This window comes from Lolium perenne, chromosome 5, assembly GCF_019359855.2.
Source record: "Lolium perenne isolate Kyuss_39 chromosome 5, Kyuss_2.0, whole genome shotgun sequence".
In the NCBI taxonomy this organism is placed as follows: Eukaryota; Viridiplantae; Streptophyta; class Magnoliopsida; order Poales; family Poaceae; genus Lolium; species Lolium perenne.
Genome location: NC_067248.2, coordinates 266,900,923 through 266,924,398, shown reverse-complemented (window position 1 = coordinate 266,924,398; position 23,476 = coordinate 266,900,923). Strand labels below are relative to the sequence as shown.

General features: G+C 44.6%; 2 protein-coding genes across 3 annotated transcripts; one reads left to right on the top strand and one right to left on the bottom strand.

The window, feature by feature from the left end:
* On the top strand, nucleotides 1–5,001 carry LOC127304442 (protein FAR1-RELATED SEQUENCE 5-like). 2 transcript variants are annotated; one of them, XR_011745838.1, is made up of 7 exons: nucleotides 1–268; nucleotides 385–632; nucleotides 1,756–2,019; nucleotides 2,105–2,795; nucleotides 2,917–3,369; nucleotides 3,521–3,783; nucleotides 3,903–5,001. XR_011745838.1 is itself a non-coding variant. In XM_071820515.1 (6 exons), the coding sequence occupies exons 3-5, from the start codon at nucleotides 1,993–1,995 to the stop codon at nucleotides 3,033–3,035; spliced, it is 837 nt and encodes a 278-aa protein (XP_071676616.1). In that variant the 5' UTR covers nucleotides 7–268; nucleotides 385–632; nucleotides 1,756–1,992; the 3' UTR covers nucleotides 3,036–3,783; nucleotides 3,903–5,001. The 2 variants fall into 2 exon arrangements, 1 of the variants encoding a protein (XP_071676616.1); XM_071820515.1 differs by having other exon boundaries at nucleotides 7–268; nucleotides 2,917–3,783.
* Nucleotides 5,002–8,974: 3,973 nt separating this feature from the next.
* Nucleotides 8,975–20,961, bottom strand: LOC127303043 (nuclear pore complex protein GP210). The gene is made up of 28 exons (XM_051333801.2): nucleotides 20,806–20,961; nucleotides 19,963–20,228; nucleotides 19,496–19,665; nucleotides 19,172–19,388; nucleotides 18,460–18,806; nucleotides 17,489–17,656; nucleotides 17,206–17,344; nucleotides 16,981–17,129; nucleotides 15,688–15,799; nucleotides 14,972–15,570; nucleotides 14,693–14,816; nucleotides 14,279–14,559; nucleotides 13,971–14,087; nucleotides 13,824–13,886; nucleotides 13,552–13,743; nucleotides 13,350–13,409; nucleotides 13,189–13,257; nucleotides 12,682–12,807; nucleotides 12,457–12,576; nucleotides 11,919–12,038; nucleotides 11,593–11,748; nucleotides 11,461–11,523; nucleotides 11,255–11,379; nucleotides 10,585–10,993; nucleotides 10,388–10,493; nucleotides 10,176–10,306; nucleotides 9,786–9,857; nucleotides 8,975–9,699 (listed from the first exon to the last, which is right to left on the bottom strand). The coding sequence occupies exons 1-28, from the start codon at nucleotides 20,889–20,891 to the stop codon at nucleotides 9,319–9,321; spliced, it is 4,968 nt and encodes a 1,655-aa protein (XP_051189761.1). The 5' UTR covers nucleotides 20,892–20,961; the 3' UTR covers nucleotides 8,975–9,318.
* Between the last annotated feature and the right edge of the window lie 2,515 nt (nucleotides 20,962–23,476).

Below are 23,476 nucleotides of genomic sequence, written 5' to 3'. Positions count from 1 at the left end.
CTTGGTCCGTCGTGGAACCGTCACTGTGGATAAGTAAAGCACTCATACCCTACCGGTTGCGCAACTCCAGTAGCTCGAGGCAGAACTAGTTCTCGCGCCGCCGCCGCCCCTCCCACTGACCTAGCTGTCGATGGGCAGGTGATACTGCATGTGGAGGCGGTTCATCACGAGGCTGGAGCGTGGGGATCGAGTCCCGGGCGAGTTTGTGAGCCAGGCTTGGGAAGCCGATGCGGATGGGCGAAGGATTTTTCCGAGATCTGGAGCCAAGGTGATTCTCACATCCCCTTCCCCGTATACAAAACTCGTGATTTGATTGTGTGTTGGCTGCCAGAAATCCATGACGTGCAAATCTTTTGATTTTTTGTTTGTTTCTTCTGAGATTAGCTTGCAAGCGATACTGGCAGAAGCTGGGAGCGGTGTAGATGATGTGGAGGCAGTCGTGGGTTGTTCAACGTTGCCTGGTGAGGCAACGCCGTTGGCTGCCGCCGCCGACAGCATCAGCTCAACCTCGGGCAACTCTGTTGCTGTAGGAAAAAGCACTGGCCGCGCCGAGTTTGGGGCCGGGCTGAGGTGTCCGTGATCGATTGTGAGGATGTTGGAGAGCGCGCCATCGTCTCAGGTTGGAAGAGGAGGTAATTGGCACTCTTCGTGAAATCTGTTTACGTCATGACATGATCATCCGCTTTGCGCTACCATTTTCGATCTGCTTGTGGAACCTTTTTTTAAATTAGTCATGCAAAATTTGAGTGCACATCCAGGTTAGATATGACAGGATCCCCAATTATTGTTTTACGGATGAGAACAAAAAATCTTGCAGCAATTTTACTCATGTCTACACAACTGCTGTCATACTGACCTCGATTATATATGGATCAGAAAAAGGTTTAGGTTCAGTTTACACCCACTACCAAAACAAATGTTCTGACAAAATCTTCATCGTTTCAAAAAAGACGGGCAATGCTAATGCAGTGACCAAGCCAGGTAAACTGGTGTGTGGTCTTTTTAGTCTGGAAGGTTTGCCGAGTGATTTTTGTAGTGCTGCTGTCTGTGGTGTTAATGGGACGGTTTTTTTTGGCGCGAACAATATAGCTGTGTGCCTTTGTTGTGGTAGGATATAAGGACGGAACATGTGCAACCACTTTGCGCTACGATTTTTGATCTGATTGTGGATGTTTTTTTTATTAGTCATGCAAAACTTGAGTGCACATCCAGGTTAGGTATGACAGAATCCCAATTTATTGTTTTACGGATGGAAACAAAAATCTTGGAGCAATTTTATTCAAATCTACACAACTGCTGTCATAATGACCTAAATTATATATGGAACAGAAAAAGGTGTAGGTTCAGTTTATACCCACTACCAAAACAAATATTCTGAGAACATCTTAACCGTTCCAAAAAGTCGGGCAATGCTAATGCAGTGGCCAAGCCAGGTAAACTGGTGTGTGGTCTTTTTAGGCTGGCAGGGTCGCCGAGTGATTTTTGCAGTGCTGCTGTATGTGGTGTAAATGGGGCGGAATTTTTTGCAGCGAATACTATAGTTGTGTGCCTTCGTTTTGGTAGGATTTTAAGGACGAAACATGTGGAACCACTTTGCCCTACAACATTAATCTGCTTGTGGATGTTGTTATTTGTTATTCATGCAAAACTAGACAGCAAAGCCAGCCTAGACATGACAGAATCCCCCATTATTTTTTTACCGATAAAAACAATTATCTTGCAGCATGGTTACCATAAATCGTTGTTCCCGTGCAGGCCCCGCGTGGGGAAAGCCCCTCCCGAAAGACCCCTGAACTCAGCCCGGGTCACAGCACTTGAGCGGACTCTGCGCGAATTTCCGGCCCGCAGCAGCGGCGAAGTGATTGTTCCAGAAGTTGGGGTTACCTTCGATTCGATAGGCGAGGCCTACGACTTTTACAATCTGTACTCTTGGGAACGGGGTTCGGAGTTAGATATGGCAAAAGCCGGCTGAATGTGGACCGGGTGAAGTGCATGCAAGAGATAGTCTGCGGGTGTTCGGTGAGTACTTGTCGTACTGGCATTTTCAACTAGGTGAAATGCATTTCTAACTCTGTATTTTTTTGTTGTCTTCCATATTTTTCAGGGTAAGCCTCGAGCAACAAACTCCCAGTCAACGAGATGCCTCTGCCCTGCCCTCATCCGCTTGCTGCGTTCAAAGGACAATGGCTGGTACATATGTGAGCACAGAGATGTACATAGCCACGATTTGTCGGCATCTTTCGGAGAGAGGGCGCATTGGCCTTCGCACAGACACATAGACAGCTACACAAAGGATTTGATTAGGCAGCTGAGAGAGAACAACGTCAACCTTGGGAAGGTGTATAGCATCATAGGGAGCTTCTTCGGGAAAATGGAGAACATACCTTTCACGAAAAGGGCATTGAGGACTTTGTGTGGCAAGATGAGTAGCGAGCAGGCGGATGACGATGTTAGGAAGACAATAGAAGTGTTCTCCGAGATGGGGGCTGCGGATCCCGAGTTCACTTACAGTGTGCAAGTGGATGACAATAGCAGGATAATAAACCTGTTGTGGACTTCAGGGAAGGGGAGGGCTCAGTATCATTATTTTGGTGATGCAATCACATTCGACACCACATACCGGACGAATGTGTATGACATGCCGTTTGGTTTAATTGTGGGTGTTAACAGCCACTTCCAGAGTGTCATATTCGCTGGTGTTCTGCTAAGGGAAGAAAAGGTAGAGAACTTTGAATGGCTTTTCCGAGAATTTGTGAAGATGATGAGTGGGAAGAATCCATTGACCATCCTGACAGGTGATCCTTTCCCCATTTTTTATCCGCCTGGGGTGCTGTGTCCGCCAATTGTTTCTCATTCTCTCTGGCCTATCTATGTTATTCTACATTTTTTAACGTTTCTACTTTGGAACATTTGCAGATCAGTGCAGAGCGATGGAAGTAGCTATTGGGAATGTTTTACCTAAAACGAAGCATCGATGGTGCAAGTGGCACGTCCTGGTACATATATCGACTGGGTTCGCTATATGGGAAAAATAGTCAGTTCAAGGTTGATTTCCACCGCATTGTGAACCAGATGTTGACAAAGGAAGAATTCGAGGGGGCCTGGGTTCACATGCTGAGCACGTATGCATTGGAGAAGAATCCATATATGTACCAGATATACGAGACGAAGGCAAAATGGGCGAAACCATACTTCAGTGGAATCTTCTGTGCGAGGATGACTAGCACCTAGAGGAGTGAAAGTGCCAATCACATGCTCAAGACGTATGTCCCGCCCTGGTCGGCCATGCACGTGTTTGTCAAGCAGTTCAACAAACTGTTGTTTGATAGAGACGCCGAAGAGAGCTTCCAGGAGAAGAGGACACGCCTGGTAATCCGTAAAAGATGGCTGCGATGGGAAACCTTGCGCACATTTTTTATTTGCAAATCTTCTCAGGAAAATATGTAACCCTTCTCCTGATGCTTAACTGATTTTTTTCTCCGTTTACCTTTTCGCGCGCTGGGTGGGATTGTCTACAAAGTTGGGGAGCCAATCGAGAAACACGCCGCCAAGATATATACTCGTACAATGTTTGAGAAGTTCCAGGAATGTTTGTACAAGGCCGGTTCTTACTATGTTGACGAGTTGGTGCCAGGCGAGGTATATGCTGCGACACACTTCGACAGCGAGAGCCGGGAGAAGTGGTGCAAGGTGAAGTACACAATTACAGTTAGCGCTGGTTGTTATACATGCGAATGCGGTATGTACGAACACATGGGAATGCTTTGTTGCCATGTGCTGAAGGTGAGAGCATTGGCCCGTGCTCCTTCTGATCCCTGTTTTTAGCTGGACTAGCCGTTGCATCTCATGGGAGTAGTTACAAACCTGATGTGGTTTTCATTCTGTTCTGACTACCCACGCAGGTTCTGTCCCACCTTAGGTTGAAAGAGATCCCAGCCGCGCATGTGCTGAAGAGATGGACAGTGGATGCCCGAGACGTTTTGCCAATGCATCTTGTGCAATACCAAAAAGACCAAGGACTCGTTACGTCATTCAGTTTCAGGCACTCCCAGTTGTACCTGAATTGCATGGAAGTTGTGAGGTTGGGCGATGTAAATGTCGATGCCTACACCACAGCGATGGAGACAATAATGGTGTTGGTGCCGAAATTGAAGACGGTAGCTGTCGAATGTGATGGTTTAGGGCTAGAGGAGAGGCTGAATGCAAAGAGGGCTCGGGTTGGTGGACCGGCAACACAGGCAGTTGGGCAGAACATCCAGCGCAACAATTTGTGCTCAGATGCAATCAGCCTGGATGCAGCCTTACTCGCACCATCCAAAAACAGAAGTGGTGGGAGGCCGACAAGCAGCCGCGACAAGCCCCCTTACGAGGCTACTTCGAAGCGAACGAGGTTCTGCACAGTATGCAGGTTGCCGGGACACAAGAGCACCACGTGCCCCGACCGCCCCCCTGGAGCGACGAAACCAAGGAAAGAAGCCAAATGTTCGAACTGTGGGCTGCCAGGACACCGCAAGACGAGCTGTGTCAGCAAAAATCCAGCGTTTGAGGCGTGATGCCTTGATGCATGTCAGAGGGAGCTGGCAATGGAATGGCGACTAACCTTCTTGGTGTGGAAAGATTCAAAAGGCCAGCACCTTGGTCAGACCTTGCTGGATCTTGAACGGCCAGTAGCTGATTTGGGGATTTTGACTACTGGAGTGGATTTGGGGATGGCTTGCACTTGCACATAGCATTGGCTGGCTGGCTAGCCGTCCTCAGGTGGATTTAATGGAGAAAAATGTCGGACGGGACACAGCTGAGTGCATGCGGTTGAATGAACAGTAAAACTGCGAGAATAGATGTGCTGAGGCTATCCAAAGACGGTGGGGGAGCATTGTGCGCCCAACTGCCTATGCATCTGCGCGTCGCGTGCTGCTGATGGTGCAGGGCAAAAGAATTTATCAATGCACAGACAAGAACCAAACACTGGGATTTCAGATACTACTTCGAATTACATCCTTAGGCTGGTGCCAATGCATCACCACACTATAGCCTCGCCACGTCAGCTCTCGCCCCCACTCTCACCCCACTCTCACTCCACGGTGCCAGTGCACGGGCTATAGTGCCATCTCTCACCCCACTCTCGCCTCACTCTCGCCTCCCTACCGCCCCCACTAGCACCACTATCGCCCCTCTCACGCCTCGCTGTCGCCCCAACGCGGGCGGTAGCCGGGCGGCAGCGGGCGGTAGCGCCCGGCGCCAGCCCCAGCGCCCGGCGCTGGCGTCCCGCCCCACTCCCGCCTGCCTCTCGCCCCAAACCGGGCGCTACCGCCTCCACTCCCGCCCCCATTGGCACCAGCCTGATAACTAAAAACGTGTGGCAGATTATATTAGTGGGGGCAAAAATGATCAACCACACGAACCTGATAACGATGGTACCTAATCTTAAATCTACAACTAACATAGTTTACTGGCTACATGGAATCAGTTCTTGTAATATAAAGCTACTAGCATCATTAGCTGAACAAAGCTAATGATGAGCAGTGCCTTCAGCATGCATCCGGCCTCAGCCGTCGGGGCCGCTTGGCTCCTTCTTCCATGGCTTCTCGCTTCCATCGGGACCAAGGGGGGTGCATACGAATGCTCCGCTGTCGGTGCTTCGTCCCATGTGAGCCGATTCTGGCTCGCTCTTGGCTGAATCACACCAAGCTGCTCCAGGATGGGGAGGTAATCATCGTGCCACATGAACCCGAAACGACAAGCTCCAGACTTGGATTCCTGTAGAGACAGGAGGCGATACACTTGAGTTTTTGGATCCATGGAAATAAGAACGCCGACATGTGAAAATGAGGGGCGAGAACGAGATGAACACTCACATGGAAGCAAGGGCACTTGTAGAATCTCTTTCCCAAATGTTTTGCTCTCCTCATCCTCGACGACCCAAGTGCGGACCGTCCCGCCTTGGCACCGGTAGCATAGCACCGCCGGGAGTGACGGCGGCGTCGGGTGCACAACACGGCGCCTGCTTGCGGATGCGCCATGCGAGCTGGAGGAGCCAGATCGAGCCATGGGAGCTGGATCTGGGTGGAGGGAGGTGCGGTCAGGTTTAGAATCTTGGACAAGACAAATATATGGGGATGTGGTTTGACCAGATCCTGTTCGTCCAGGAAGATCGGCCCAACTTGTTCGGGGACTGCCAAAAAACTGACCAAACCGACCTCTGCCTGCTGGCTGCTGCATTCGAATCGTGACTGTGGTTACGTCCTGGGTGGTTGGGCGTCCACGGAATACGTATCCAACGACCATTACGCTACGCCTGCTACACCGCTCGACGTGACGTCACACATAAAAGCGAACGGGCAGATGCAGAGAGGATTTCAGGATCACTCAAGCTCGAGCGTAGTAGCGAGTTTTCGGCCCATTACTTGTAAGTTACATCCACGCGGCTTACTTTTTTTCTTTTGAAACACATCCACGCGGCTTACTAATTGTTCGTGAGTGATGTGGCATTTCAAGGATAGGTGAGTATATAGTACTAGTTGAGCACGTACGTACACTACTAGAATTAAGTGGTCGCATCCAAGACGATCATACAACATCGCTATATATGTAGCGTGCTTGTTTCTCACGAGGAGCTTGTACTTAAAAACAATTCGCCAGAAATATATCAAGGATAAAAACTCCACGTGGTACAATTAGGACGCATCTCGTTGAGCCCATTAATTAGTTGGCTTACCCCTAAATATCTTTTTTATACGTTCTTAGAGCATCTTCAGTTGTGTCCCCAAACGTCGGTCGGACAAGAAATGGAGAAAAACGTGTTTCAGTCGCGTCTCCCAAAGCTAAATAGCGCCTCATTTTGTGTCTAGAGTCTCTACCGGGGACGCCCGACACAAAAACAGCGTCCGGACGCATGCATGTAACCCCTAGTTCTCACATGTCATTCTCTTTTTCCACACTTTCTCGCACCTACTTTTTCCACATGGGGTGGTCTCGTCTATTTCAATGCATGCATCCGGATGATGTTTGAGGGACACGGCTGGAAAGGTCATCTTTTTTTAGTCTCTTTGTGTCCGGTGATATCTCCAAACGTGTCCCAAATCGGCGGACTTTTTTTTTAGGAACGGAATTGGAGATGCTTTTAGTAGAACTAGAGGTTGATCTGGCCCCTTGCAAGTAACACGGATGTTCGTCTCTCATGTTTGCTACGTGTACTGTGGCACCCGCAACATTCGTCCTCATTTTCATCGAGGGTGTCGGTATTAGTTTATTTTTTCTTTCTTTATCTTTTTTTTGGGGTTTGGTTGTGCTGCGGCTCTAACATGTTTAATGTATCGTGCGGATGCTTTATTATATTAGCGAAGTGAAAGCCTATTTCAAGAAAATAGGTGGAAACTCAAGCAACCATGCATAATCGGCCGGCGCACACTGTGGTAAATTTATTCAGAATCCGAACGTGTACATACATACATCTGGCAACTAATGGTGTGCTAGATACCTCCTGCGGATGATCGATGGGTTTGGTATCATCTGCATGCGTGCGTGGTAACTGGTGGAGGGGATGGGCGTCAGTGCCTGCACCTGTCCTTGTACGTGCACGGCCGGGTGTATGGGCATCCTGGGCACGGGGCCGCGCAATCTGCTCGCACGCACACCTGCCTGTCCTTGTCGAGGCCCGACTCGCCGATGCCGCCGCCGAGGAGGCCGGCAGACCAGCTCAGCTCCGGCGCCACCTCGTCCTCCAGCCGCCTCCTTGACATCGTCGCCGCCGCCGCGTGGTCGATGACGATCCGGCCGCTGTACGCCCGGGTGGCCGGAGAGGCGGTCTCCGCGAGGAGAAGGGCGGCGGCGGCGACGACGAGGAGGAGGACGCCGGCCGGTCGACTCCCCCGCATTGTGCTACCGTGAATGTGTATGTATGCTGATCCGTCAGCGCGCTGGTGGCGCTCCGGCAGTGCATGATATATATACTGCACATACTCGGGCACAGAGTCGAGTTTGCTCCCGTACCTGTCCTGAAGGTGGGTGGTCCGTCGTGTTTGCATAATTTTGCATGGTGAAATGAAATGAAATGAAATGCTCCCATCACGACAACTTCCTTGCATTGTACCAGCTCATTTAGACATACATGACTACTCCCTCCATCCTAAAAAGGCTACCCCTTTTTTTTTACATATACGGATGTATCTATCACCGAAATATGTCTATATAACTTTGCAAGTTGAGCAACTTCTTTAGTGACGGAGGAAGTACATAAAATCAGTCACCCTCCGCGTAAATTCCGAAAAACATAATGTATACATTACAATGTATCTATACATTAATTACGGACATAGGTAGCACATGCAGGCAACTCACAAAAACAGAGAACATACTCGGTTTCACTACCTACATTGATTCAGTTTCCCAGTTAAGCTAGTGTCACTTCATTTTCAAGGTACGCTTAGTCATTTGGGACCGGATCGCACCAGTCGGGATTGAGGACAGGGAAACCATAACTCTTGCATTTCACCCTACGTGACTGTCTACGCATGCTCCATCTGAGTTAGCACGCGTGTACTGCCAACAAAGAAGGCTAGCTAGCCAACAGATCATTTAGCCCCAGCTCCATTCATGAAATTGATGCAAGTTTCTGTTTCACCTAAGCCGAGGGATTCCCACCTTTAGAATGTACTTATGAGAGTTGAATAATATGTTCTTTAGTTTTAACTCATTTAAATGGTGAACAACTTTGTTAGATACTCTAGGCTTTGTAATGTTGTTTGAAACAAACATTTAGTAACTGTGAATGATATACATAACAGCATTTCATGACACTTTCAATAGTCAATTCGCATGATATACATAACAAAGTTGCAAATCGTTATACTACTCTTCACGAGTCAGCAGAACCAAATTACTAGCAACAGCAGTTCAGCTGCAGTCAACAGTTCACAAGATAAATTTTATCGCAGCATCTCCTGTGAATGACTTAATTCAACAAGGGAACGGAGGGTAATCTGGAGATGAACTTTCTAGTAATCAACCAATACGTAATCCATTTACAAAGCTCCGAGATTGATAGTTGATTCTTACATTAAATGAACTCGAATCACTGATTTTGTTGTCTACCTCAAATAAAAATTGAAAATTGGCAACCATCAATGGAACCAGCCATCAATCATATACAGGCACACAGATGCTGCCACAGCTTGAAAATTGGCAGCTAGAAACCTCTGCCAGCTACAGTCTACAACAACTACAAACCTCTGCCAGCTACAGCCTACAACTACAAACCCCAGCTACAGTCTACACAACACTCTACGGAAAAGGCCATCACCGTTAGTTTAGCTTACACGCTCAGTACGTATTCTGGGGGTTGAATCGCCTCCTAGCATCGCGCCTGTAGTAAGGCGTGTCGTCGACGGTCTGCCGCACGTACTCCACAAAGGGCTGCGGCGTGCGAGGGGAAGCAGGGTCAGCAGCCACAGCAGCCGGTGTGGGCGCTGCGTGCCGAGGTGGCACCTGTCGGGCCGGTCTCTCCAGCAGTTTCATGAAGATGGCAAGTGTAGCCGCAGGTACAGCGATGCACGAGAGGATAACAGCAAGTGTGGTTAGGCCTGACGACGACGATGGCTCTTTTCTGTCTCCTGGAGCAGAGCTAACTTCGACTTCCTCAGTCAGTTTACGGTCTTCTTCGGTAGAATTAATCACCACATCCTTCCACGCAGCAACAGATACCTAACAGGGTAACAATAGTTCACAGCTTTTCAATGTGCATATCCAATGTTTCAAACATATTCTAGAATAATAACAAACAAACTTACCATTATGAAATCTGCTTTCCTAGAAGGATGGCTGATTTGCATCCTTACAAGAGCTGTCCCATGACTTCTCGCCTTCAAAAAAGAACAAAACATAAACAAGTTTGTCTAAAAGACCAAGGAGAAATATGCTCAATATTGAACTCCTATTCTTTCTGTAACTCACAATACTCCAGAGTTAAGTGGAACTAAGCCTTAGAATTAAGAAACACTTATAGGTTGTGTTGATTTTTCCTTCCCTCTTTTTGTGATGTTGAGGGCAAGATGGACATAATTAGCTGAACCAAGCCTGACTACAGGACGTAGAAATCCTTAGCCCCACCACCCCACATCCACTCACACCCTCAAAATATAATAAAAGAATGAACGCTTGAGTTTCTGCGAGCAAAATACCTGTAGCACAAAATGTTGATGGGCCCCATATGTACCATTGCCATCTCTGTGCATCACAATTGACACAACATCAGGATTGTTTGTCTCGATCTTTACAGGTGCTATTCCAAGTGCTTCAGTGAAGATATAACCTGGTGGAGAGTGGAAGAGGTTAAAATGAGATTAATATGTCAGAATATAAGTTAGCACTTCATACTGATTTATTGATCTACCTAATTCATCAGCATATTTGACATCCAGTTCAACTTTATCATTTACAGAAAGATAGGCTGTCTGGATTGATGATTCTGCAGCAGCAGCTACTCGCACTTGTGCAACCTGTACAATAATGGCCACAGCATCAGGATCAAGAAAATTCTGAGTAAATTGCATGCAAATGTAGGGAAAAGGTGATTGTTAATCTCAGGACCTCAGCAACTCGTAGACATGATGCTATTACTGTTCTGCCAGTTGAGTGATCTTTTGCCTGAATACAATCAACTGCATTACTTTCTCCGGTCCTGATTTTACTTCCATCAATAAGGTTGGCATTCTGCATGGCAGGATCACTTCGGCCACTGCTCCTTAACAGAGAATATCCAATAGTGTCCTCTAGGTCATGTGAGTCTGGTTCTCCAACTGAATTAATTGATCTACGTAAAAGGTCTGTGGTTGTATAAAAGGGAGGAAATAGCCATGTTATAGGAAGTCCGCGTGCAAGGGGAGGGTCTGGTACGACCAGAATTGTCTTGGAGGCATCATAAGATACAGATCTAGAACTGCCATGCAGCGAGAAATCACACATGACTGAAACAGAAATTTTAGTTTTCCCACCAGATCTGTTACAATAAAAAAAAACAAATTAGCACTCCCTTGCTGTTATCCCATTTACTATGTGAGAAAGTTCTTTATGTGTTCCAACCAACCAAGACATTTTAATTATAAGAATGAAGCATAACTAGAAGCACTTGTAAAGATAGGTTTAAGAAGTTTTTGCAACTTTGATGTATTTCACCTCCTAAGAGGCATGTATCTTTCTCCTTTTCAATGAAAAGAAACGTGAAGTCTTCGGGTTTTCTTGGAAAAAATCCAATCAGTACCTTCCAATCAGATGATTAATAAAAACATTTCTATTTCCATTTGATAACCATGGATATTTTTTTCCTTCAAAATGTAGGGCTTCATTGACTCCATTTTTCCTTCCAGATGATTGGAATGTCACCACCTAATGTACAACAGTTTTGTTAGTGCATGGAACTTTGAGATTTTTCATACAATGGGAACAAAGAATATTGAATATTCTGACCTTTTGATCTGCTATTGTCCAAGTGTAACTTTGACAAGTCTCGTAGAAGGAAAAGGGATCTCCCTGGGCAGAATATGTAATGTTAAATAAAAATTGCGAACATTTATCACAAAAATCAGGGACTAAGCCCACCTTAGGCAGGGAAGGGTAGATTGGCATGCTGCAGCCAACACAGAGACGGTCACTTTGAGTGCTCAATCCCATAGCCACTGGGATGCCCACTTCAACTCGTCCAAAAGCTTCACAAATGACGGTGCCTCCATTTGCCAAAACAGCTGCACGTACAGTCTAATGGTGCAACAGCTCAGTAAAATAATTATGTAATTGATCTGAACTCAAAACTTAATAGACTTGAACATGTCAAAACTTAATAGAAGAATGCTTCAAAAGCAAGGTACTAAATATGAGAAACACACATGCATGTAGTACAGCAAAATATCACTCAGTATATGACTTACAGAGTTTCCTACTGTCCTTGCATACAGCTTCCCAGTAGCAGTTCGAACTTCCAATGTTCCCATGTTCAGACTTGTGTACTCAATGGAAACTCCAATCTTTGGACCACCTTTAACAGAAAGCTAAAGAGAAGGGAGAAAATCACTCAGAACCCATTTGTTTCTTAGATAAGTACAACTAGATGATATTGATGGCAACTACAAATGCTACTAGCAATTTAGGGCCTTTTGGAATGCAGTTTGATTCTCAGTTTTCCGTACACATTGCACATATCTAAGTAATTGTCATTCTGTCAGACCTTAATGAAAACATAATTTCTGCTTTTCTTGAAGACGAATACAATATTGCTCCTTTTTCCCAGAATAGATTTCTTTTTCAGATTACTTCCTGATTTATGTGTTTTTCTAGTGAGTCCTGGTAAAGCTCCCAAACGGCGTATTTGGGGAAATCCATTGCCCACATCAAACATTTGTCTTGAGGAGATGCAAGTAACTACATATGTGACACAAATTTTATAAAGGGGGTTAACATAATGATTACCACAAAAGAGGCACCCGGTGTGAGGTAAATGTACTCCGGGTGTATTTGCAGAGGTTTGTACACTTCTACGTTCACAACTTGACTCAAAACTCTCTGCCCAGAGTGTTGCTTCACACTGACCTGAAGATTGGAGACATAAAGAGTGATGTCAGACAATAAGCATCTGAAACCAATAACATATCAATTGTGAACTTATATAAAAAGACCCACCGCAACAGAACTTACATAAAGAGATGTCGTGCCAGTCTTTGCCGCTTTAGTTGAAAATGTTGGTCCACCAAGAAACTCTGTTGGATTAATAAGCTCCAGAATTTCATCACCAAGATGTACCTCAACTCCCATGTATTTGTACTGCAAAGAAAAAAAATTGTAAAACTAGAAAGACAGGTAACAGTGATACTACCACCAGAGGCGGCATATTTCTGTAACAGTAAAATGTATGGAGAGCCAACAGGAGGCAGAGAAGTGCATCCAGCTGACATCTTAAAAACCACTATATGACAACTATAATGATAGGATTAGACAGACAAGATCTTATATATTGCGATCTTCTGTGGCTGATTGAATAGTAACTTGTCAGTGCAAAGATAAAGAGGATACCTAGTAAAACTAAGAACAAAAAGTTGAGTCTGCTTGGCAAAGGCTAAGGTAACTTGGTATTATTAATACAATCTAAGTGTCCAAATGGAGGAATGTCAAATTTTCACAATCAAAGAGTACACCAGCAAGGACCTGAAAATCTCCGAAGACTTGTCCATCTTGGGTACCAGCTGAAATCTGAAATTCTTTTGTGGTTCCTTCCTAGAAACAAACAAAGTGTAGATGAAATAAACCCCAAAGCTTTAGCATCTGAAAAAGATAAGATTTGCAACAAAGAGAGCATATCATTGTACCATAATGCTGATGTGCTCTTCTGACAGTATCTGAATCCAGTCAACATTTGCAACTCTAACCTGTAATTGCAAATAACCCCACATGCAAGGAAAAAAAAAGGTTAAACACGGCAAGCAACAAGGACATACAAAAGGCGCTTGGTTGCCATAAGCAAAATGAATATTGAGAAAATCAGGGAAGAAAGGTAGCAAAGAAACATACCAGAGAACTAGTTGTTACTCTAGGGGAAAGGCCAATGTCCTGAATTGTCACAACAGCACTGCCTAAGCCTCTAGCGCCAAGAACCAACTGGGAACATAGCGCCTTCCCTGGTTGTTGAACTGTTTGCACAACGTTTGTGTCATTGGTAGAGGCATCCAGGTAGCATGTACCACCACTGACAGATAAGATTTCCTGCACAGAAGCCACAGATACATCAGAACATAACAAGAAGGAAAGTTATTTGCAAATAATTTAGAGTTGCCAATACATACCTGTGCTTCAGGATGGTTAACTAACAAGACATACTCCGGAATGACTCTCAAGGAAGAAACAATCTGAGCAATCCAAAAATGAGTAGATAACCTGTTTAGCGAAATCAAGGAAAATAATCAAACCAAAAAGAATTCTAGTATAATTACCTGCAACTGAATAGCATCTGTCAGCATGTCATTTGCGCTTTGAAGAAACAAGTGCTCTTCACGGGTTTGGCTAGCAATTCTTGAAGAAAAGCCAATGACTGTAGCACGGGCAGTGCACTGGAAGTTCACACAATGAAGAAGTTTAAATTATACCCACTTGTAAACCACTAAAAGACAAACTTTTCTTATTTAGATCTATATTTCACAAACAACCATAGTGGAAATTAAACATTAAGAGTTGATGACAAGCATCGACATGATGTTAACTATCAAAATTAAAACAGTTTAGCATGGCCTATCATACTAACCAGTCCTGTAGAATTCTGTAGGACAAGAAACCTCTCCCAAGATGACTTATCTAAAGTTTCAGCTTCTTCGTCTTGATCCAGGTAAGCAAGTCCCTCGCATGCAGTGGTTTCCCATCTCAGGAAAAGAGAGGACGAATTGGCAAAAAATCTTCCATTTCCATGTACACCAGCAGCAGCCAGCCGGATGCTCCTTCCATTTGAGATTACAACAGGAGATAATTGCAGTCTATCAGGGGTACGTTCAGCTTTGCTTGCCTCTTCCAAAATATCAAGCCGGTTTTCTGTCAAAATGTCAAAAATGGAAAAGTACCACAGCTAAGCTTTACCGAATGGAACAGTAAAAGGTATGCATCATGAACAAACTATATTTTATGAATCGTACTGGAATTTATCAATAAAAGAGCATGATAGTACCATTTTCATTTGCAATCAATATTATTGCTGACGGTAAGTCACAAACAATTGATAACTCTGACTTGGCTACAGCAGGCACGGGATGATCTTTCCCAATCATGTTTCCACGTGAGAACAGCAGTTTCTACGGAAAGAATACAAGAAATATTCAGCTAGGAGGCAATGCATTAGAACTGAATCAACTGATAGCAGCCTGTAGTAATGCATAACTGGAAATATGTGTGAACATAACTGACAGGAATCAATTGAATTTGAAAGTTTAAACATCGAAATGCTTACAAAGCTGCCTTCGCTTTGGCAAGAAACTTGGTATAGTCCACTAGATATTTTTTGCACAGCAGTGGAACCAGTAGTATAACTTTTGGGTTCACCAACAACATCAACAGTTTCGACAAAATCAACCACTTTGTCCCACGGCTCAGGCCCTCCATAGAGAAAAACATTCATGGTTGATCCAGGAACCAAGTACAACTCCTTGGGAGAGTTGTCACCCACATTCTGAATTTCACTCTGTAATCTAGATAAGTCAACCCAGTAACCACCAAACTGATTCCCATTTCCTGCTTGAAGTGCCAGAAGAGGATAATATGCAGATACTTTTGAGATGGCCTTCAGTAAAATAGGCACATTAAAAGTCTCAAGGTAGGACTCTGACTCAGACGAAAAAGTCGCAACTACTGTGGCTCGACCAGCAGCAGCTGCATTTAGAGATACCCAAGCACAAGGATTGCCATATTGTGTCCAAGAACCAGTATGATGTTTAAAGGCCTCAGCGCCCAGAGCCTCAGTTGTGTCAACAAATTCGAAAGTTTGATTCTCAGATAGTAGACTCCACCTTATAAAGGCATTAAAATAATCGCATCTCGAGTATGAGAGTCCTGCAAAGAGAAACATCAAAAATAGCTATTAGAAGGAACAAGATAGCTTAGAAACAAATAATGAACTGATAAGTGCTTTCAGATCATGAATTAGCAAGCCCATGTCATGGTAATCACCATTAGATGTCTTAAATGTCACAGCAGCATGAAGTTGTGTTCCAACAGCCACCTCCACAGGAAAGATTGGCAATATAGCCAGTGCTGAAGGAGTGGATACTTCAATAATGATCTGCATTGTCAAGCAAACATAATGATCTGTAAACAGTGACTACAAACTTATATAAATGGAAGATGATTTTAAAATTTATATAAATGGATCAGTAAGATTGTACAGAAGAAAGTTCCCTCATAAAAGAATAGAAAGAAAACACAGACACCCAATACCATGAAAAGGGAAGGATGTAATCAACATCCAAGCTACAAGCATAATAAAAAAATTACTGACCACAGTCATATTAAGTGACTTGACCACATGACTGCATGCATATGCAAATAGGATATTCAGTGTTGTATTGTCGTGTATGAACTAGTGTAAATAGGTACTGCAATATTACATGGAAAAGATAGTCGAACAGCTGATTGGTACTTTTTGCATCTCTAGACTGCATGCATCTGCAAATAGCATATGTGAGTGGTGTTTTTGTGCAAGATCTAGTGCGATTAGGTACTACATGAAAAAGATAGATCGAACAGTTGGTATTTTTTGCATCTCTAAGAAGATGCATTGACTGCTAAATAAGATACAAAATTCATACTGGGCATGAACAGATTTTTTAGGTGTATCCTCCAATTTGAAGTTCGTTACGCAAAAAAGAAAAGGCTTCAGACAAAAAGTTGTTGAGAGAATCAGTGCATATATTATTTGATTAAAGTACTGAAGCTCAGTAAAATGTACGCCTGAGGAACAGTAACAATTTCCATTTCGTACATAATGCTTTTACATCAACTATAGCCCCATCAGTAAGATTTTGGTGATCAGCCTTTCATTGGCTACAGGTGCAGCACTATGTTACCATAGACAATTTCCATCCTATTAATAAGTGACTATTTCAATATATTTTTGCTATTAAGATAGCATTCCAGTAAGAAAACTTTCATGCAGCAGGTGCCTCATAAAGGAAGTAAGGGAAAAGAGAAGGCAGAAGCCAGTCTTTCTGAAGTTCTAAGTTATTAGTTTAACACAGACGTATAAACTCACAGACCCCAAGAAAACTTAGTACTAGTGCAAAATGAAGAGAATATAATTCAGAAAGAGTGTGAATCATGGCATAACTCTTCTAATCATGCTGAAAGCGCATATTTTGCATGAAAGCTTCAAGGTTGCGCTTACATATTCAAAGTAGATAAATAGAAACCGGTAGTTTATAAAGACCAGAATGACAATGCAAAGGAAATTTAACATTCACATACCTCATCAAAATTCAGGGAATCAAAGACAGAAACTACTTTGATAACAGCTTGACCAGGCTTTTTAGCACGGACAGTGTGCGAATCAGACACAGAAACGACACTTTCATCAGATGAATATAACTTGTAGTCCTCCATCGTCTTACCACAACCTTCAGTTGAGAAAAAATATCAATCAAATCAACAACCCAAAAGTTGGTTAAGACTGAAGATGTCACGCCAACTAACCTCCAACTGCCATCAATTCAACTTCTTGATAAACTCCATTTACCCAGGGTAGGTGGATAATATTGGAGTTCTCCATTCCTTCATCCCAGGTTGCCTTCACTTTAGTGCATACATTAACTTCTTGCAGCAGCTTGAGAACCTAAAATGGAATGTGCCAATCAGGCAATTAGAAACCTTTATGGCTGAGTGATGAATTGCCAGCACCCCTTTTCTATCTTTGCATACAACGTAGCACCACCCCGAGAGGAAAGCTAGCAATAGCATGAATATGCATGATATGTACCTTTGCTGATCCAGATGCCTCTGTTTGGTATGTTATTGAAGAAACCAAATATCCTTTGCCCTGGGAAATGGGGAATAGCAATCTAGAAGTATGCACTACAGAGTTGTCCGCAACCCGCGATAAGTTCCAGAATTCCACTGTGCTGCTCTCCAATATAAAATTGTTTTCCTACCAACAAAAATAAGGGGATTGGTGAAAAAATACCATTCCACATAGTATATGGGGAAAAAAATCACGTCCATAACCAAACTGCTAACATTAGCTCAAAATAAGGCGCATATGTACTAAAGGATGCCTGGGTATCATCATGTACCAAGGTGAGATGAACAGGATTTAAAGGCATGAATACTGCAGAATATTTGAACTTCATGTTGCAAGAGTGAGGTATATGGAATCATTTGATGTGACTATGCAATTATGCTGGTGCAAGCATGCATGATTGCATTTATCTGCATGAACCATAAGAGTGAACTACTTATTATGGAAAATGTATCTGAGGTTCTCACTTACAGCATGCTTGTATATTGAAAGATACATATTAGTTGGTGCAACAGAGTACTCCATGTGTGACTGCGTACACACTGTACAGGTGGATTTACGCTTGAGCTATTACGTAGTACATTAATTTGCTGTGCATCACATGCTACATAATCACTTCACAGAACAGAAGCATATAAATACAGTTTAGAGTGATCACTCGCATAGGGGGCCTGCCTCCGGCAGGTGTGCTCACGATTGTTTTCTTAATTGCAAATATCAAAGGGTGCTGCTGCCTGCTGGTCAATGTTTTCTATTATTATTTATCAAACTAAATACAGTTTAGCCATTTTAAATTAAGCACTGTAAGAATTATACAAAAGGATTTTCATTCAGATCAAAGCCATCGTTTGCTCATTATTAGTACTATGTTTAATAGTAAGTAACAAACAAAGAGAGAAGGAATCAAATAAGTTAGGTCAGGTGAATAGTACCTCCGTAATGAATATCTCTCTAGTATCAAATCCCTCTGCAAAAGCTTTCGCAAGAACAATGTATTCTTTTCCAGGAAAAACGTACCACGCTGCTGAGGATGGAATATTTGTTATACCATGAAGATGATCAGAATCAGCCATCACTGGAGCTAGATAAAGGAAGAGTGTCCGTGGAATAACAACATGTAGAGATGATACTTGTTGATGGCCAGAAACTCTTGTGTCTTCAACAACAACATTCGTAAATCCCAGATTCAGAGCATGTACAACACCCAAAGAACTATCCACTTGGGCCACAGAAGAGTTCGTCACATGCCAAAGATGGTATTGTGATGGTAGATTAACCACTGAAAAGGTTTTTAAAAAAGTGAGAGGATCTGTTAGCTTTCATTGGCAAACATCTGGAAAAATAAGTTCGGGCAGAAACTTTCTATAAATTATACTAAAGAAACAAACCACAAAACCAAAGTGCGGCATCTAAAACTGGCGATGTTAGTGCAAACATCGAAATAAGTTTCTTTGTTACATTCCATTCTCCTGAATAAAGAAATTCGTTGTATGTAAATCGTTTATATGTGAAGTGCAGCATTAATTTTTTTAATTGTGGTTTTGGTTTGTTCTAATATACGACATAACACCACAGTTCATTTTCTGATTAGAATGGAATTGGTTACTATCTACGTACAGATAATTGGATGTCTGGTGATGGTACCTTGCGCGACCTTTTGTCGAAAAATCTTGAGTTTGAAATTTACTGAAACACCAAGAGTTACAAGGACGGGTGAAGGAGGCTCTAGCGACATAGCCTCAGCAACAGTCAAGGTGATAGTGTCATTTACGTGCTCAAACTGTGGTTCAAATAGTTGAACACTGACAGCCTCGTGGCCAATCCCGACACCCTTCACGACAAAGAAATCAGAACCAAGATTCTGCAAAAAGTATAGCGACAGAGTTCAGAGCATGTATTTTTCATATTTAACTGAATACTGGTGGAGTTAATCTGGAAACAATATAATGTGTAAATATAATGGCATACCCTGTCTTCAAGCTCAAACCGTGCATTCATATCAACACAAAAACCACTACAGTCACTTAAATGTGTATCTTTCAGCGGAATGTGAGCAAGATGATGGTTACTGTTATCAAGCGATGCCGGGATAAGCTGCCACATAAACTGCAATCCCACCAACGTTGAGAACACGTTTTCTGAATCAAAAGGAGAACAGACAAGTTAGAACGCAGCATTGAATTACTATTGTCAGAAGCAATCAGATGGGGGAATGGATAATTAAACTATGATGTTAGTTATTCCGCTAGCATTTTCCAGAGCTAGGAGAACTGGAGAAGCAGCATAAATAATCGAGAACCAATATCAGGAGAAACTCAAACATAGAGGAGAGTCTAAAGAACACTAACTGGTGCAAGTCAGAATTAAATAACCACACTTCGAGGGACATTTGGAATGCCAGCAAACAAGAAGAAACGAGTTACACGAAGAATAACCTTCGTCATCAAAGGCATGCACGCGCAACGTGGCGACTTCATCCAGGTCAATCTTGACAGAATGGTGGAAAATCCTGACCCGGGAGATCCTGTCGACGAAGACCTTGCAGTGAATCGTGACCCCGCTGATCATATCAGTGGCGTAGACAGAGGTCTCCTTGCGGCCGCCGTACGGCGCGATCGACGCCAGGCGGGCGCTCGTCGAGCATTTGCTGCTCTCGTTGTACTCGGGCTTGATCGAGATGATGTCATGGTGATCCAGCGACCTGCAAACACGGTGCACGCACGCGTTGTTAGCCTCCCCGAGCTGTGAAAGGCTACGTAACGATGGATGGACTGGAGCATGGTATTGCCGAAAACAGTTATGAGTCATGAATTACAACTGCAGAACAGGCTACTGTAAACATGTACCCAGATTCATGTCCAAATGACACGGGAGTTTCGAGCAAGTAGGGAACAATTGTGTTGCTTCTTACAAGCAAGTGTAACCACATCAGCGTAGTGCACACGACATTTGGCACAATTTGCGGGAACGTCACCACCCGGTTAGAAACCTTAAGCTAATCCAGGTGGCGATACTGCATCATCCCGAGACTAAGAGACCCAACTCCAAACCTTAAGCTAATCCGAGTAGCGGTACCACCCCCGCATCATCACGCGAGGCTAAGAGAATCCGCCACTCCCCCAAACCCTAGAGGTTGGAGAGCGTCGGCATCGATTCACCCAGTCGCCCCGGAACGCAAGCGAGCACAAGGAACAGATCACGCCGGCCACGGGAACCGCGGCACAGCAGGCAAGCAAGTGCTCCACGCAGCGAGGGGCGGGGAGGGCGTGCGCGCGTACCAGGTGAAGCATCCGTCCCCGCCGACGAGGCGGTACTCGACGGGCCTGGTCATGCGCGGGGGCAGGAGCACGCTGAGGTCCGCCATGCGGGGCCCGCCCGCCGCGGCCGCCGGGCGGGCGCACAGCGCGGCGGCCACCAGCAGCGCCGCCGCCGCCGCCGCGAGCGCGGCGGCCGGCCGCGCGGCCATCGCGAAGGTTCCGGGGCGCCGGTGCTGGAGCAGGTGAGCTCGGCCGCGCGCTAAACCCTAGGGGAGAGGAGAGGGGAACTGGGGGTTCAAGAGCAAAGCGAACGAAGGAAGGGGAAGGGGAGGTGGCCTAGGCGACGTGCTCCCGGAAATGTTGGCCTGTGTCGTCTCGTCTCGGTCTCGCCGACGTCGTCCTGGGCTGGGCCGGGCCGGTTGCGCCGGCCAGCTTCTGCTCCTCCCTGGAATGGGCCTTTTTCTACTGCTTCTTTTTCTGGCAAATTTTTTGATAATAATAAAGATATGTGTGTCCATGCTAGGGCCAGTCCTATACACCGACCAGGTCGGTGCCGATGCGGGTTGCCGCACACCCTGGTCGGGTATTGGGCCTGGCCCATTTAACGTTTTTCGCATTCCTTTTCTCTTTTTTTTTTCTTTTTCCGTTTTCTGTTTTATTTTCTTTTCTTTCTGTTTATTCTTTCTTTTGTTCAAATTAGAAAAGTCTATATTCGAAAAATGTTTAAATTCGAAAAACGTCAAATTTGAGAATTACTAAAATTTGAAAACTGTTCAAATATGAAAACGGTATAAATTAAAAAATTGTTCAAATATGAAAATCGTTCATACTCGAAATTTGTTCAAATTTGAAATTTGTTCAAATTTGAAAATTGTTCTAATATGAAAGTCGTTCAGATTCGAAAATTGTTCAAATATAAATTTTGTTCAGATTCAAAAATGTTCAAATTTGGAAATTGTTCATAGAAAAAAATACATTTTTGTTAAAAAAATGTTCAAATCTGAAAATGTTCAGATTTTTAAAAAGTGATTTATTTTTAATTTGAATTTTTTTAAATTTTACAAATGTTCAGATTTTTAAAAAAGATTCTTTTTAAAAAGAAAACAAACAACAGAAAAAAAAGAAACGAAAAAGAAAACCGCCTTACCTGATGTTGGGCTGCGGCCCAGTTAGTAAAATCCGGGCGCGCGGGGTGTGCGGCGACGGCTTCCGCGCCGACCAGCTCGGCATACAGCAGCTCCCCATGCTAGGCGGCGTGTCTGCGGGTGTCGTTAGATAAAGACCAACCTCTCCAAAGGCCTACGAACTAACGACGTGCCGACGCGTGGCGCGCATACGGACGCGCGAGGAAACCGTACGAAACCCGCGCAGATAACCAGCGACGCGGCCGGGGAAGTACACCCACGCGAGGCGATCGTACGTGACCCACGCGAGAAAACTAGCAACGCGGCCAGGCAAATACACACCCGACCAACCCAAACGTGCTTGCATAGCTACTTTCCATTGAACAGAATACTACACGAGTGTACAGTTGCGAACAATAGACAGGTACAGTTACACACACGGGACGAGTACGAGTACAGTTACGCACACGAGGAGGTACAGTTGTGCACACGAGCAGGTACAGCCACGCACAACACACAAGTACAGTTGAACACACGAGCGAGTACAAGTACAGTCACGCAGACGAGCAGGTACAAACGCGCATACGAAAGGTGATCGTGAACACGAGCAAGTACATGTACAGACGTCACGGTACACACGAAAGCTGATAGCACAGAATTCTGACAAGACACGGGCGAAAGTACGCTACCGATTAAAGGAAAAACTGCACCAAACACACTAAAAACAATCTTTTCAAACAAACACAGTACAAGCAGGTACACACCACAGATACAATCATACTACTATTAGAAGTACGAAAAAAAAGTATCTCCAAACCTATCAACATGGGATCTAGTTTCGAAGATCTCGACGCGAGGATCTCAAAAGTGAAAACGGTTCGCAATTTGGACTTACGGTTCTCAAGATATTTCATTTTGAAAAAACGAATCTAGAAGAAAAAGGGAAAAACTGACACAACTCAGTCTTCTCTCTCCTCCCCCATCACCACCTTGCTTCCCCTTGCGACACGTGGCGAGCAGGGAGACCACTTCCCAGGAATTTTCTGGCACCACAGCGCGCCACTTGTCGCGTGCGGAGTGAGTTGCCTTCCCTTCGCGAAGGTCGGCCTTTTTCTAGAGTTTTCCCGTGTCTACGGGTCTTGGGCCAGGTCTGCTAGTGTTGGTGGCCGACGGAGAAGAGGACGATGGATCACCGGAGTTGGGGTTTGGGGTGGGGAGGAGGCGCATAGAGGGAGGGCCGACAGTTGGCGGCCTAGCGGAGGTGGAGGCTCGGGCAGGGTGGGGCGGCGAGACGTCGCTACGACAGCTGGTGGTGGGAGACGGTAGTTAGGCCAATGCTGGCAGGCAGGTCAACGAGCGGGTGGGAGATTTGGTGATGACATAAAAGAAGTGAGGAAAAACAACAATGTGTGTGGTGACTCACCTATACACCGCTAAAGCAACTTTGATTGTGGGCTAGGCCCACTATCAGTGTGATGGCTTCGTTTTATAAGTTCATTGAAGCACGAGCGGTTCTCCTTTTTTTAGCTAGCACTTCGGTCGGTCGGACCCATTTTGTTATTTGGCAT